Source organism: Stegostoma tigrinum, chromosome 9 (genome assembly GCF_030684315.1).
Source record: "Stegostoma tigrinum isolate sSteTig4 chromosome 9, sSteTig4.hap1, whole genome shotgun sequence".
NCBI lineage: Eukaryota > Metazoa > Chordata > Chondrichthyes > Orectolobiformes > Stegostomatidae > Stegostoma > Stegostoma tigrinum.
Window position 1 is genome coordinate 71,692,956 of NC_081362.1, and position 17,349 is coordinate 71,710,304.

The window sequence follows — 17,349 nt, forward strand, 5'->3', positions numbered from 1 at the left end:
GCCACTTAGTCCAGTTTCCATTCCATTTAACAGAGGATGGTTTTGTCTCAGCTAAAACAGTGGGCTGCAGACTTGGGGGGGGGGTGGGGGTGATGGGTGAAAGTACAAGCTTTCAATAATTTTAGAAATGGGTGAATGAGCAAATTCACCTTTACATAGTTACAAAATAATAGAAATTCCTGCAAAGCAATTGCAACTAACAAAATTTTGTTGGAAAAGAGATATTGGATAAGAACTTTTCTGCAGGGGTAGGTAAGAGGTGTCGGCTAAGAATTACTTTTGCATGGTAAATTAAATGTACATACTCGGAGAGGCAGCTGGATAAAGTTGATAGTAACAATTATAAATATGTTTGTTAACAGCATGAAATCTACAAAAATTTGAGACTTTGCTTTTGTGTGTGGTACTTACTTTCTTTAAATTTGTGTACCTTTTAGTCATACTTTGTTTTAAACATAAACAATAACACTTTATGGAAAAGATGTCAAACTACTATCAGTTCCACATATATTCACGTTTTTAAAATATTCAACATTTTTCCAGTGCTGTTTCTTCCTGAAAAGAACATTTAAGTTTTTGTTCTTTTAATTTTATAATTATAGTAGATGGTAAAGACATTTAATTATCAACTTGCAAAAAGGTGTACATTTGTAAAATGATGTGGATAGCGTTTGAACAGTTACAGCATAGAACAACACATTCATATTTAAAATCTTTTGTTTAAAGAAAGGACAATCAAATCAGCTCTGTTTTAAGAATACTGCATTTCAGGCATATGTAAGAGATGCCATTATCATTTTTTTTAATGTGGCACTTTCCTTTTTGAACTCCTTTATCCTTTGCCCCCACAAAATCAGAAACCTATCTTGTGCAATTCTATAGTAGGATCTCAAGTGATGAAAGTGAGATATATATGTATATTCTCATTATGGTTTATTTGTTTTGAGCAACAATTTTTGGATGATATCTGAAGGAAGGTAATTTTTTTTGTAAATCCTGTGGAACTGATTGTTTTGGCTTGATGAAATTCAGTAAGGTGCTCCTCAAACTTCCCCATGTATTGATTAATGCAGTGACCAGAAACTTCACACGTGCAAGTTCGCTAACTTTGAATCAATATCATCTTAAAACCATTCATCCTGATATCAATTCCCAATTACCAATTGAAAGCAACGGTTTTTTCTTGAAGAAAATGGATCTGAAAGGGATAGACAAAATTGAAAATATTATAGACATCTCCATGTAAACCTGATGAGTTAAAGGAACCATTTTCATAGATGTTAACTAAAATCATAAGGTTAAACTATTTTCAGTGTCACATCAATTTTGTTTATTTGAAAATCATTTTCTGTGAAATTATTGACCTATGCTTGCAACTACGAGAGGGGAAAGTGCAATTCCAGTACTTACTGAAATTCTTTTACAGAAAATAATAATTAATGTTTGGTCACCTTTTTATGAAACCCTTTCACTGTTTGTGATTAAATTTCATTTCAGATGCTGCTTCTACCCTAGAAGAGATGTTGAAAGTTAATCAAGTGCCCAGTCAGCTCGCTATTTCGCGGTTAGTCCAAGCCTTGGCTTCCAAGGGTGATGTGGAGAAAATTCAATTTGTGGAAAAATTGATGAGCAACTTGGCACAACCTATTAATTTGTCCAAGATGTTATTTATCAATAACTTGGTCCTGGCTCACATAAAGAAGTAAGTAAACCTTTTTTGTCAGATAATTTAACAAAATGTGCCACTCTGAATTTAATTGCCAGTATTCTAATTTAATTGTATTCTAAAAATGTAAAAAAAATGAAAGCAACACAATTGCAATTAACTAATTGTTTAATTTTTAATGAATAAATAATTTCGTATTTGTGTAAGCATGCTTATTTCTTAAGTGCATTTTTTTTCGTTAGGAAGCCTCTGGTGTTTTGCTTTCTGATTTTTTTTTCTTCTGCTGATGTCTTTCTCACTTGCTCCACAATATACTAATTACCTGAAAAGTGAAAATCATCATCCTTTGTTAATAGCAGTATTGATGGTTACTTGGAAGACATTGGCCCGAACTCAATAAGCACATGTTCGTATTTTAAAACATCAGGGGTTTAAAAGATGTGTTGAAATGGGAATAATTATTTCTGTTAACCATTGGTTATGAACATCCATTTTAATTTAATAAATAAAGCACTTATGAAAATTGCTTGATGGTAGATTAATAAGACTGAAACAAATTTTAGTCAAAATTTTAAAACAAAAGATTATGAACAGTGCCAAACGATTGCTAGTATTCTGTTTTTCATAACTCCTGTTGCAATTTCTACCTTCTTGAAAAGAAATTAATGCACCTTATATCTCAGAAGTGAGCAACCTAAGAGCTAGTCTCTGTCAATAATGAGTTGAATATAAGATCTTTATTGCTGATATTCTTTTTACAGTATATTCGCTAATTATAGTAGCAATTTGGGGAAGATGTATGCATTTTATGAAAAAACTGTGTTCATGTATACGTAGGCATGTTAATATTGTTACTGTAAATGGTTTACCTTTTTCTACATTTGTTCTCTGATACAAAGCCCCTTTCTGATTAGGAAGAAATTCACAGTCTTGATCTTTCATGGTACAGTGCCACACTGGGCTTTATTTAAATATGACATGGTGTTAAGATTCTGATTTTTCTTGATTTGCTAGAGCTGGATAAGCAATAGCGTGTTCTATTTCCCTGATTTGGACTACTAGCAAAGGAAGATTTCTATAGCATTGCTTCAGTCTTTCTACCACATCCTGAAATCTAGTCTGTTTCTTCTCCCTTTGGTTGAAAGTATCGCGACTTCCAGTATAACTTTCGCTTCGACAAAGCTGTTTTTGTACAGCTGACCTCCTTATTCCCTTTTCTGAAAATGTTAATACTTACACTTACAGAATAAGTGATAGTTGCAGAAGGACATATGTATCTTTATTAATAAATATTTGAGTGATCAAGATTGTAATGTCTTTTAACCTGAATTATTTAGAGATGATGCCTTAGTGCAATATTTGCATGTTTTAAGAATTTATTAGAGCTTCTAAGCTGGGTGAAGGAGTGTGCAGATATCCACACAACATCAGTGTCATTTAACACCAGTTTCATTCACCTTACAAGTGAATCATAGTAAGTTAGACTTCTCAAGGTTAGTTTGTTAAAGCACTGCACTTGATTACTGTTGATTTGTCTCTATTCAACTTGGATTCTTTTGCCAGTTATATAACTTTTGCTTCACTACAGTAATAACCATTCAAACAAATGGCAAAATTTTCTCACTAAAAGTGCATTTGTGCTTTGATAACAAGGTGTAGAGCTAAATGAACTCAGCAGGCCAAGCAGCATCAGAGGAGCAGGAAGGTTGATGTTTCGGGCCTAGACCCTTCAGAAATCGTAGAAATGTGCTTTGCTTTGTTTTACATCTTAACGTGGCTGCCAGATACAATACAATATTTTGTTTTCCCTCAGTAATAATATTGACACAGCAGTGGAATATGTTGAACCATTCTACACTCCAGGACAAAATAGTTCTCAACAGCAAGCAACCAGCATGTCTTATGTCTTCAGAAAAATATTAGAGGAAAATAATGAAGCAGCATTAGACAAATGTAAGTTTATCTGACTCTGCATTCTACTTGCTATGCGTATCAACTATTGTATAATTCTTGTACTAAAGTACAAAAATGCAAGAGCAAACAATATTGGGTATGTGTGGGACTTAACCAAGTGCTACATTTGAAATCTTAGTTGTTTTGGTGTTGCTTATTTGCTTTTCAGCTTGAACCCTAATGCTACCAATTGGCTCAGTTTATGCAGGATCTTACTTCACAGTCCTGTGACATGAGTTGCTGTCATCTGCTTTTTTTGGTGTCTAATCATGGGCAGATCAGACGAAATGAATGGTGCTGCAGTTAACTGTGCATGAATTGATAATTCCCATACTCATTGTTTTGGGTGAGTTAGACAGGTATCAATGGGTTGACTTGTAGCACCATAATCATGCAGTTAGAAGAGTGTTAATCAGATAACTACAATTAGCTTGAGACTCGACTGCAGTGACATGTTGATCAGTTGTAGTATCTTTCAAATTGATTTTTCTGTTTTTAGTCTGTCCTTATAAATTTAATGTCTTTGCAGGACCGATAACTCCACAAATTTGCTTTCAGTGAAAGAAGAATGTAAAATTCTTGGCCTATAAGCTCAAACTTGAATAGTTAGTCACGAAGCTTTGGCAAGTTAACACAAAGTGGTATTTCCATGAAATAACTGACTCCCTTTGTCATTGTGAAAGCAGTTCATTAATCATATTTTCCTTGGTTCATTATCAATTGCGTTTCTCTAGCCCCCACCAAGGTACTTTGTGTGAAGCATTGTTCCATGTATATCAACCACTCTCTGCCTTTCTGGCTATAGTTCTATGACTATTCTTCTATCACCTGTGCTTTACTATGCATAATATTCACCATATAAATTTTTTGTGGTAGTATGGTTCCAAAGCTCCAGTGCATCCGGAGTTAATTAGTTACTGTCAGGGACCCACTTGTGAAATATTGATAAGACTATTCTGTAATGATACGCACATATACATGCTTCCAGTGTGGTTGCTAGTTTGCAGTAATGTTTCGTATCCCTGTCCATCATTTCTCAGCTGTACTTAAGGAGCACTGAGACTAGCTGCTTTATTTTGGCTGACCATAAAACCGTCAGAAGTAGGAACAGGAGTTGGCTGTTCAGCCCCTGAAGCCTGCTCTGCCATTTAATAGGATCGCGGCTGATCTGACATCCCTCATGTCCGTTTTTGTGACCTTTCCCCTTAACCTTTGATTCCCCTACTGATCAAGAATCTGCCTCAGCCTTAAATATACACAAAGACTCTGCTCCCACAGTGTTTTCAACTCTCAGAAGAAATTTCTCCTCATCTCCTCCTTAAATTAGCATCCCTTTATTCTTAGACTAAGCCCACTGGTCCTAGACTCTCCCATGAAGGGAAGCATCCTTGCAACATTTACCCTGTCAAGCTCCTTAAGAATTCTCTGTTTCAATGAGATCAGTCCTCATTCTTCTGAACTCCGGTGAATAGAGTCCCAACTCTTTAGCTTTGCTCAAGACAATTCCTCCATACCAGAGATCATCTTTGTAAGCCATCTCTGACCTGCCTCCAATGAAATGATATCTTTCCCTAAATAAGGGGATCAAAACTGCTTTCAGTACTGCAGATGCTGTCTCATCAGCATCTTGTACAGCTGCAGTCAGATTTCTCTTTTATATTCCAACACCTTGAAATAAAGGCCAACAATCAATTAGCCTTCCTAGTTTCCTGCTGAACCTGCTTTTTTTTGTGCACTTATCTGATAAACACTCTTCTAACTGCTTGATTATGATGGTGCAAGTCAACCCACTGATAGCTGTCTAACTCACCCAACACAGAGTATGGGAATTGTCAATTTGTGCACAAGCAATACCATGTTCCTTTTGAATTACAGATTTCTGCAGTGTTTTGTCCATTCACACATACCTAATCATAAATTGAACTTGCCACATTCCTAACTCAGACATGGTATTTGAACCGCTTAAGGCTGAATAATGATGATAAAGAACTGCCCAGAGGATCATAGAGCTGCGTGCTTACTAGAGAGCGATGACTGGTGATGGCTTAACCTGAGGGTCACCATGCCTCAGGTGAGGGTTGCGGTTGAGAAGGTGGGACCTTCATGATAACCTCAGCTGGCAAGGTACAGCTGGTGTCACTCAGGATTGCAAGCCAATTGTCCAATGAACTGAGCTAAGCAACCCCTTGCTGCTCCTGTAATGATCTAGGAAGAAACAAATGCATTTTGTAAAATGCAAGGCTTCATTTTCTCCTTCTGAGTTTTCCTTCCTACTCCCACTATACATTTGGTTCAGGTGCAAATGCTAACCTCTTTGGATGAGGCAACAACTTAGATAGCAGCTGTCTTAACAGATTCACCTGAATTAGTGACCTTACACTCCTCCACCGCCCCCCAGCCCTCACCCTCTTCCTTCTCCCAAGCATTTTTGAGCAGTGAAACACGAGCATCAAATTCTATGGCCTTTTTTATTGGTAAGCTCCAGCAGTATTCAAATGCTATTGGAGTGAAACATAAGATTCTTATGCTATGCTTAAAATAACTAATGTAGTGTCTGGCATTCTGTTGCCTTGTGTATTGCAGTGAGTGCCATGGCTGAGCGGTTAGCTAATCATTTTGCAGTGTATAAGCCTGGGACAGATCTCTTCCTACAATATGTGGACCTGGACAGAACCGAAGATGCCAAACTCCTTTTACAGGTATTTGTTAGTGATTGTATGTTATGACTTGTAAAAAAAAGTTGAATACTCACTTTGCCTTCCACCTTTTTTGTTTTGAGTTGAGTATTTAAACAGCTATGCCAATAGCATTAAATTGCTAATAACTTAATTGGCTTTAAATTCAACAGTATGTTCACCTCTCCTCTCAAGATTTGAGCACTATCCCGTAGCAGTTTCCTCAATTATGTCCTCAATACTTGTGCTAAATTTTAAAAAGAAAAGCAAAAGAACTGCAGTTGCTGAACATCAGAAACAAAAATAGAGTCTGCTGGAAAATCTCTGCTGGTCTGACAGACTCTATGGTGAGAAATCAGAGTTAATATTTCGGTCCAGTAACCGTCCTTCAGAGCTTGGTGCTAAATGTTTTGGATTAAATCACCAGATAAATGAGAGGTAGGAAATCCGATAAATAATTATTTTTCATTTCTTTGTGTAGTTGGGGAAACTTTTATTTATGAGACCAAACAGAGTGCAGCTGTCATCCTTTAGGTTCAATGCATCAGTGTTCAGAATTGGTCAAATGGGCAGTTGCATATTTTTTTCTGATATGGTGGATGACATTTTACAAATATTATGGTTAAGCAAAACACTTCCTGTGCATGTTGCAGAAGATAGTTCGTGATGTCTTTATACTGTCACTAACAGCCAGTAAAGTAAAAAATCTCTTGTAATTAAACTGGTGGCCTCCTGTTCCTGTGTGACACATCCAGGATGTATGTACATTTAGATTTCTTTCCTTATTGTTCCTTACAGTTCTCTCGATTTCAGTACATCACGCCTCTGCTTGAAATAAAGTACAACCACAGATTCAAAAGAAATAGCTAATACTAAGTGTAGTGTAAAATTAATGCTGCTCAATTGAAATTCTAAACATTTTTCTTTGGAAGTGAAGCCTATGAACACAGCAATGTATTCTTCTGCAACAAAACCAGAAGCACTATCTGTTCTCTTTAAGTTGTGTGGCAGTAAAGTAATGGTGACTCCTGTAATTAAGCTGGAAATTCTCAGATTCTGTTTATACTTCTTTATATTCATTCATGAAATGTTGGTATTGCTAATAACTTTTCTGTTATTGAAGCTCAAATTTCCCCATAATTTCAGTGTATCCTTCCTCTGTGTGTAAAAAAATGAAGTTGTTCCTGAAAGGTGTAAAGATTTATTGCTGCGGCATATGGTATTTTATCAGTCATGTTCTGTCTGCAATTTTCTAACAAAATAACAAATGCATAAATTCATAAGTTGCTGTTGCTGGATGTTCTGAATTTGCAGTAAATGACAGGTTGATAATCTTCAGGGAATGAGACAACCGCATTCAGGCTTTTTGATGTTTTAAGATGTAAAACAGAGCAAATGCTGAGCAGTCTGTAGGGAATAAAAGCTGCCATTGACAGTGTACACACAGACACCGACAAAGAGTCTGTTCCCAGCAGGTGGCAGCCAAACAATCAGTGATATTGCAGATTGCTGGGTTCATGGGTACTCATGCTGTCAGCCAGTGCACATTTTTCTCTTCCAACAGTAAACAACACAGCTTTTGCTTGTAATGTTATATGATTAATAAATGCAAAGAGTTAAAGCAAGCCAAACTACATATTGAGCTGGAACAGCCCACAATTAATATTTATTGTCAAACATTGTTGCACATTTAAACTAAGGTATTTTGTATCTCCTATATAAACACAACACCAACAGCAGCATTGATTTATTAAGTTTAAGCAGTATAACTACATAAATCTTGAGCAATACACTTTTTTGGAGGTGGGGAATTCTGTCATATTGAATATATAAATCTTGACCAATAAAAAGGATTCAGGCTCAAGAACCACATTCGCGCTAAGTTGTGCAGGTTTCTTCCGGATAGAACATAGAACGTTACAGCACAGTACTGGCCCTTCGGCCCTCGATGTTGTGCCGACCTGCCATACCAATCTGAAGCCCATCTAATCTACACTATTCCATGTACGTCCATATTGATACTCAGGTTTACTCACACTAGACAAAGATGTGCAGGTTAGGTGGGTTAGCATGGTAAATGTGGGTTACGGGAATAGGTTGGGAGTGCTGGATTTGGCTTTGGGTGGAGTGTCCTTTGGAGAGTCAGTGTGGACTCGATGGGCTGAATGGCCTCTTTCCAAACTCCTAGGCATTCTATGATTCTAGGGATCCATCTCTTAACAGATCAAGCTATCACAGTGCATGATATTTATAAATTTTACCCTTGCAAAACCCAATTTTAAAATCACTTCGGGTTTTATTTTGGTGCAACTTAACACATTTCAGCAAATTCAAATAAGTACGTTTAACCATGTGTAATGTTACCTAGTCTATTTTCTCCGTTTAAAGTTATACATAATTGCATTGCTATCAAGTTACGAAAGCACGTTGTGTGCAATTCTGCAGATATGAGATGGAAATCCAAGGTACGTATAGGTTTGGTGAGCATCTCCGAGAGCGAACCTGTTCATATTTGGTTCCAACTGAAAAATCTACCTCCCTTTCTCTGATTGTGTGTTTCCAATTGTTTTATATTCCAAGATTTAACTTATTAATGACAGTTTAATTCAAGGCTATTGTCTTGGGAGTGTTCCTGGTAGGTATTCTCAAATTCAAGGGTGGAGAGGAAATTGCATGAGGAGTGCAAGGATGGTGAATTGTTGTTTGAAGTATTTTCCTAGAGCTTAATGCAGTGTAATTTGTTTGTGATGTGCAGACCCTCATTCTAGTGAAATGCATCTCTTTTTGGGATTGCTATAGAACATTACAGCGCAGTACAGACCCTTCAGCCCTCGATATTGCGCTGACCTGTGAAACCAATCTGAAACCCATCTAACCTACACTATTCCATTATCATTCATATGTTTATCCAATGACCATTTAAATGCTCTTAAAGTTGGTGAGTCTACTACTGTTGCAGGCAGGGCATTCCATGCCCTTCCTACTCTCTGAGTAAAGAGCCTATCTCAGAGCTGAGTGGTTTTCTTACATTTGTAATGATGTTACATTAGAATGAATGTCCTGTCCAATTTTCTGTCACAAATAGCCAGTGTTATCTTTTTAATCATGGGGCAAAATCCCAACAGGTGCCTTAGTCAAACACCTTTCTTGGAATGATGTTGTGGACCAGGATATTCTGATTTCTGTCCAATCCCTCAATACCTGTTAGGTTGAAAGTTGCAGAAGTAAAAATACAATAAAACTGGTATTTCCCTTATGATTCAATCTGTTTAAAAAATGCATTGGGTCGATGGCAGTAGCCCTCATCATTAATAACGACTGATATTGTTTTTGGGGATATCAAGGCTCAGACATTTTAAGCAATAATTTTAACTACTATTAAAAAGTGAAAGGTGATGGTCTGTGAATAGATGTTATGTTAATTTACATGTCACACCACATGCAACTGTTAAAATAATCTGAAAATGGCATGTACAAAGACTGGCAAAATATGCAGAATCATTAGCTGTGAACAGTGAGACGCAATTCAAGTTGGGGCTTGATAGAAATGAAGAAAATATTCATTTAACTACTTGGCAAAGGACAGTTACTGTGGGGTTTCTAACGTGCTGTTTCACTCTGGGGGCATTGAATTCACAGCAGCCAAACCAAAAAGATGCAAGCCTCTTATCTGTTAGTTACAGAGGTCCTCTGTATGGTCAGCTTCTGCAGTTTGAGATGGGTACAGACTCGCTGCATAGCAATTTGTCACACATTGATACTGGAAGAGCAGTTTACCCAGGCCACAGAGACAGCTAATGTCGAATAGAATAAGTGTTATTTTCTGGATGGAAGAAGAATCACTGTTCTGTATTTGTTCTTTTTGTACCCAGCTGGATAACTTCCAGATGAGGAATTATTCCATCATTCATTACGAGCATTCACAACTGAAGTCATAAAAAATGAATAAACTAGAGATTACATTTTCAAATATGGATCATAATTATAGGATTAAGTATTTCAAATGCTAAGAATTTAGTCAATGTTTATAAATTTACAATTATTTGACTAGTCAACATAAAAGTTAAGGTATTTACTCAAACAGCTAAACTGTCTAATCGTAACCAATGTATTCGGGTTTGTTTTTCAGAGGTGCCCTTCAATTGCAGAACAGAAGAAAAGTTTGGTTTCATTCATTGCTAAGACTGCACAGAAACCTGGGCAGGTATGTACACAAGAGTTTGCAAAATCTTTTACAAGAGAAGAAGATGATTTGGCCCATCAAGTCTGTACCAACCTCCAAAGAGCATCCCACCCTATCCACTGTAACCCCACATTTACCACAGCTAATCTACCTAACCTTATACATCCCTGGACACTTACTCCTGAGGTAAAAGCAGTGATAAGTGACACTGCATTATCTGTGGGAAATGTTAAATATTTCGGTTGGACAAATCATTTTGTAAGTAAACCTCTTCTAGTCCCTCACCTACTTAATTCAAATAAGCAATCCCAGCTAAACTTGTAAATTTGCCATTCAAATGGAAAATTATGTATACAAGAGGTGAGGAGTGTGAATCCCATGCTATTTCCCAAATCAGTTTCTTTAAATGAAGTTGAAGTGCAATTCCTGAAGAACAGTCTCCAATGATCTTTTGAAGTCTCTGCATTGTAGCTGGCTGCCCCTAAAATAACCACTTAGACAGGACAGTATAAGGAATTGTTGCTGTATTAAAAAGCTGTTAGGTAAAACTGGCTTGTTTCTTGAATAGATCAACACTACCCTCTCCTGATATTTTATAAATGATGTCACTCCCCTTCAGATTATTTCTATCACCCACTGGAGTCATGTGATGTACCCATTAGTGCTGTTTTCTCTAATGGCTTCCTTTGATATTATTTATGACACAACTCTTTACACTTTGACTTTAGTAAAAATAGCTGACTTCAAAGGATAGACAGAGCTATTTGATCCAATGCTGCAGAAGAAAAGTCTAAATTTTCCAAACGACGGTAATACGAATTGAGAAAAATGTTTGTTACATTGTACAAATGTATGGCATTATCGGTTAAAGGAGTTAATTACCCAGCAGTATTGCTGGAATATATTCAACGTATCAAGTTGTTTTATTTCCCTTTTTGTTTCTAAGGCTCATAAGATCACTGGGCTCCTTGATCTGATCAAAGATTTTCCAGAAAAAGAAGTGGCGTACTCTTATCTAATGAAATGTTATGGTAAGCTATTTAATGACTTGCTTATTTTGCTAAATAAGTTCAAATTTATTTGAAGGAATAACAATTCAGTATTTAGCCACAATGTAAGGCTATTACAAATATCTTCATTTATGTTTCTCTCCAGCATTAGACAATGATGTGGTTTCTGCAAAGGCTTTGTACGAAAAGGTTAAAGAAGAAAAGTTGATACCAGATGAGTTGTTCCTGAAGCGCCTTGCTGTGCTATTGAAAAATTCAGGAGAATCTCTGTCTTTCACTGAACCCCCTGTGAGTATTCCCACTTTAATAATCCATGGTTTAAGCGTCCGATCCATACTGAGGTAAACCCAGGGCAACACTGTGAAATGCAACCGAGCCAGCAACTGGTTCAGAGATAATAGGAACTGCAGATGCTGGAGAATCCGAGATAATGAAGCGTAGAGCCGGATGAACACAGCAGACCAAGCAGGAAAGCTGACGTTTCAGGCCTGGACCCTCCTTCAGAAATGAGGAAGTGTGTTCTGAAGAAGCTGTGGGAGTCGGTAGGCTTGAAATGGATATCGGTTTCCAGATGGTTGCCAGAGATGGAAACACAGAGGTCCAGGAAGGAGAGAGAGGTATCAGAGATGGTCCAGGTGAACTTAAGGTTGGGCTGGAAGGTGTTGAAGTAGATGAACTGTTCAAGCTCCTTGTGGGAGCACGAGGCAGCGCCGATACAGTCATCAATGTAACGAAGGAAGAGGTGGGGTTTAGGGACAGGGTAGCTACAAAGAGGCATAGTTTGGGCCCGTGCCGGTACCCATGGCCATCCCCTTTGTAGGAAGTGGGAAGTCCTCCGACCTATCCCCTCCTCCCACCTCAAGCCCCACCCCCATCTCCTACCTACTAGCCTCATCCTGCCCCCTTAACCTGTTTGTCCTCCCTAGACTGACTTATCACCTTCCCAACTCCCCACCTACACTCACCTTTACTGGCTCCATCCATGCCTGCTTGACCTGTCTGTCTCCTTTCCACCTATCTTCTCCTCTACCCATCTTCTATCCACCTCCCCCTCTCTCCCTATTTATTTCAGAACTCCCTTGCCCCCCCCCCGCCCCAAATTTCTGAAGGAGGGTCTAGGCCCGAAATGCCAGCTTTCTTGCTCCTCTGATACTGCTTGGCCTGCTGTGTTCATCCAGCTCCACACCTTGTTAGCCAGCAACTGGTGACTTGTTTGATTTTGCATGAAGGTGAAGAATGGGTTTCAACCTTGGAAAGTGCATTACAGATTCATTGCTGTAGGACAGACAGCACGTTGAATCTTTTTGTCTGAGTTCTCAAAAACAATAGGTGGGTGCGAATAAATGAATACAATGTGGCTGCAGATGAATGACCAAACCTGCTGACCCTCGGAATTGCAGGATACAGGTTCCTGTTTGGAATTCCTAATTTTGATGTTTGTTGCAGAAGTGTATTCATTGAGAGCTGTATGACTATCCTTGACCCTTGGGAAGCAAATTCCTGCAATTTTTGCCTACCGTGTGGTAGATAAAGAGAAATAAAGTGCAAAGCATATAAAGAACAATGCGTGTAGTCAGTAACTGAGATATGTGCAAGTCAGTAAATTCTCAAATTAATACCGAATAATGGGGTCCCGAGTGACAATAGTTGGGTTGAAACATTTGAATTTCACCTCAAGAACCAGGTCTTTGGTTCAATCAAGACTGATGAATGAATTTTATGACTAAATATTTTTTCCAGAAACATGAGACTTGAGTATCTTTGGAACTGTCTTTCTGGAAGGCTGGAGGAGAGTAATCAAATACTTTTAAGTTAGAGAGATGGATTCTTCTTAAATAAGAAGGTGGAAGACTGTTGGGGAAAGCAGCAATCAAGATTTGAACTTGGTCAGATCAGCCATGATCTTACTGAACAAGAAGAAGATGCAAGGGGCTAAATGGCTTATTCCTTGTTTGTTTGAATTAGATTATAATAGCTTTGTAGGTGTGGCAAACATTAGTATGTAACTGCCTGTTCACAAATTTGGAATGTTTCCAAGTAGAAAGACTGACATTGATTTGTAACAGAACACTTATGTCATACTAATGGCTATGTTGCATGTTTCATAAATTGCATTTTATATTCCATTGCTTGCAGATTTGTGAAATCCCTTTTTATTTTTCTGACTTAATTGCAAAGTTTTTTTTTAAATTGTCCAGGGGATGTGTACAAGGCCGATGTTTACTGCCAATCCTTAATTGGCCTTGAGAAGGTAGAGGAAGGCTTTCTTGAACTGCACCTGTCCACGTGAGGGTGCAGGAACAGGCAGTACTGTTAAGAAGAGAGTTACAGGATTTTCTTAGGGTTTGTAGCCATGAAGGAGAAGCAGTATATTTTCACACCAGGATGGTTTTGCAAGCCCTTAAATTTCTATCTGAGCACATCAATGCAAAGTATTTGAGTGGCCTGCAATAAAGGCAAAATACTGCAGATGCTGGAAATCTGAAACAAAGCAAGAATTCGAGAAACTCAGCAGATCTGGCAGTATCTGTGGAGAGAGAAGCAGAGTTAATGTTTCAAAATGGAATTTATATAATCGCTAATTTATTACGGTAGCATAGCGAGTCAAGTTCGTTACAAAGTGATATCTAACTCCGTAAACCGAGCTTAATTGTGCCCAACATGTTGCTTGTTTCATGAATCCCCCTGTTTTGCTTTGGATTTTTTTATATGCAGCACACTATTCAGTTTGTGCTGACTTCTTTTCAATAATGCTAATACCATCTCTGCAGAAAAGGTCAGAGTATTTAAATGTTAAGGCTCCAACAGTTTAGAATGTGACATGTCGGTATTTAGTCATACTTTGCCTTTCAAAACATAATTACAATGCTATTCAAAGAATTGTACCTTTTGGATTGAAAGTTATTTCATCAATATAGGTATAATATTTTTAAATGCAATGCTTTAAATAACAGTACAAACCCACACATATCAAGAATACAACACTTTGTTCATCTAAATCATTCAACGTTTTATTCTTCTTTAAACAGGAAAGTTTCAAATTTTATGCAGACAAGCTAAGGCGAGAAAAGGCAGCAGAATCTTCTGATGAAAATCAAGATGGAGATTGAAACTATCGGACACTTTTATACTTTTGAGCCAGGTTCTGATGAATATGTATTTCTGAAATGTTAATTTTAACTGTGTTTGACTGTACAGAAGTATTTAATGTGACAAATAAAGATTCAGAGGAGACAAGCCTTCTCTCTCGTGCTTTCTGTTCTTTCCTTTGAAATAGTTTATGTTCTGACACTTTAATCATTAGTAGTACTTTTTGTTTGAAATTATTAACAGTCACATCTGTAGTTGAGTGGTGGTATTCTGAAGCATGTTATCTTACATCATACTTGGTGGAGTACTGAGGGAGTGCTCCAAAGAAGCAGGTGAGTTCTTTTGATGGTCTTGACCAATATTTAATGATTAAACATCAAGAAGACAGATAACCTGCTCATTAATTTTATTGCTGTTTGCACACCCTGGGAGTTTATTGCCTGCTGTGTTTTCTAGAACAGTGACTACATTTTAAGAATTCCACCTTTGACTGTGATATGATTTCAATCAATTTAATTTATGAAAGGTGCTGTGTAAATATATTTGTATTTCACTTGTGGGAAAAGTAGCATACGAAACAATTGAATCAAAGCAAATGATGATGGTTATTGTTCTTCATTGCACTACAGTCATTTTTAAGCATTATGTGCAATTAATAGAAATTGGAGTGATGGATAACAAATCTTGTATGTTAACATTCATCTGTGTCAGGTTATTGACTCTGGAGTGAGCAACTGGTCCCTAGCTCCCCATACCATCCTGAGCCCCTGACTTACTAAGAAAGAAAAGTGTGTCTATGGACTTCCAACAGGAGACTACTGAAAGTCATTGGCATTCTACAGTCAGAAAAGAGATGTATCAGTCTTTGCCTCAAACTGACTTCAGGAGAAGAAATTGCTTGCGATATAGTGTTAAATTTTATTGACTTTTTAGAAATTTGTTCTTTAACTTGGCAAAGTTTAACTTTTGATAAATTGTGTTTTTCTGCATGCAGGTTTGAATTAGTTTGCAAGCATCAGTGAAGAATAGGGTGTATTTGTACATTTTTTCCCCCCCAAGGGTTTTTTTTAGCAGCAAAACTAATTCATTACTTGTTTAACCCATGAATGCCTGCGTAAATTATTTTTATAAAATGGACAGCTAGGCAACATTGAAATGACAAAACAGCATCCGTTTAAAAATTCAGATCTTGTGCAAACAAAACAGGACAAAGGCATATCAGTCTAAGCTGCCTCACCTGGTAAGAACGATGGACAGCCTTGTAAATCAGGTTTCACAAATTCTCCAGAGTTTTCAAGAGGGCAGAAATGAAATATACCACAGCCACATTTGTTTGATATCGGCTGTTTGGATGGAACACAGTAAAAGGGGAACCAGTTAGAATATTGACTTGCATGCACCTTCATAAGGAGTTTGATGTTTTGGGTGAGATGCACTCAAGAAAACTAGAAGGAAGTGTAGATTGGCTTGGCTTTGCTAAAGGAGGGAAGCAACAGAACACATTGAACTCATAGATTGTCACCAACATTGTGGCATTTTACTTAATGGGAGTATAATGAGGAAAGGAAGATGGGTTAAAGATGATGGTTTTGGAAGAGGCTGGAGGCTATCTTCACTCTTCAGATCATCTTGGTATTGTGGCAAATTTGGTACACAAAATAGGCCCTATAGTCTTCTATGGAGTTCCAACAAGATCTAGCAATGGATCACTATGAAATGGTATTGGCATGGGTCAAGCCAAGCTTGTTCCTTCCACAGACTGTCCATAGTCATATGATAAATTTATCAGTCCATAAAGTTTTGGCAAAATCATTGCCTCAAAAGTGATGACATAAAACTTAATAAAAAAATTCATGAATTTGTACTGCCCAATGGACCCAGAAGATAATACAAAAATTATTATTTTCCACATAGAATCACAGTCACACAGCATAAAAACAGACCCTCCAGTCCAACTTGTCCATGCCAACCAGATATTCCAATCTGATCTCGTCACTTTGGCTCACATCCCTCTAAACCCTTCCTATTCATTTTCCCGTCTAGATGACCTTTTAAATGTTGTACCTGCCTCCACCACTTCCTCTGGTAGCTCATTCCATACTTGCACACCTAATGCATGAAAGTTACTCCATCAGTCCTTTTTTCTAGATCGTTCCCTCATCACATTATACCGATTCCCTCTAGTTTTGGGCTCCCCTACCCTAGCAACACCTTTGACTGTTCATCCTATCTATGCCCCTCATGAGTTTATAAACTTCAATAATGTCCACGCCTCAGCCTCCAGTCTAAGGGGAAAAAAATTCCCTAGCCTAACCAGCCTTTCACTGTAAAGCAAAGCCTCCAGTCCAGCAACATCTTTGTAAATCTTGTCTGCGCTCTCAAGTTTAACCTCTTCCCTAGAAGGGTGATCAGAATTATTCATAGTATTACCAATGTCCTGTACAGTCAAAACATGACCTCCTAACTCCTATACTCAATCTCTGACCAATGAAGGCACATGTGCCAAATGCCCCCTCCCCAACCCTAACTGTGACTCCATTTTTGAGGAACTGTGCATCTGCACCTCTAGATCTTTGTTCAGTAACACTCCCCACTTCCCTGTCATTAACTGTATAAATCCTGCCCTGGTTTTCCTTATCGAAATGTAACACCTCACATTTATCTTAAGTTATACTCCACCTGCGACTCTTCGCCCCATTTGCCCATTGGATCAAGGCCCTGTTGTACCCTGAGATCACCTTCACTGTCCGCTACAACACCTATTCTGGTGCC

At 37.8% G+C, this 17,349-nt stretch overlaps 1 protein-coding gene across 2 annotated transcripts in view; it reads left to right on the forward strand.

Annotated features, from left to right (window-relative positions):
- lrpprc (leucine-rich pentatricopeptide repeat containing) overlaps positions 1–14,724 on the forward strand; it is a 133,094-nt gene extending 118,370 nt beyond the window's left edge. For both annotated transcript variants that reach the window (XM_048535921.2, XM_048535922.2), the window contains exons 32-38: positions 1,498–1,702; positions 3,480–3,619; positions 6,203–6,318; positions 10,424–10,498; positions 11,424–11,508; positions 11,633–11,775; positions 14,517–14,724. In XM_048535921.2, coding sequence (XP_048391878.1) covers positions 1,498–1,702; positions 3,480–3,619; positions 6,203–6,318; positions 10,424–10,498; positions 11,424–11,508; positions 11,633–11,775; positions 14,517–14,597 — 845 coding nt within the window. In that variant the 3' untranslated portion in view covers positions 14,598–14,724. The remainder of the gene's footprint in view (positions 1–1,497; positions 1,703–3,479; positions 3,620–6,202; positions 6,319–10,423; positions 10,499–11,423; positions 11,509–11,632; positions 11,776–14,516) is intronic.
- Positions 14,725–17,349: the final 2,625 nt, after the last annotated feature.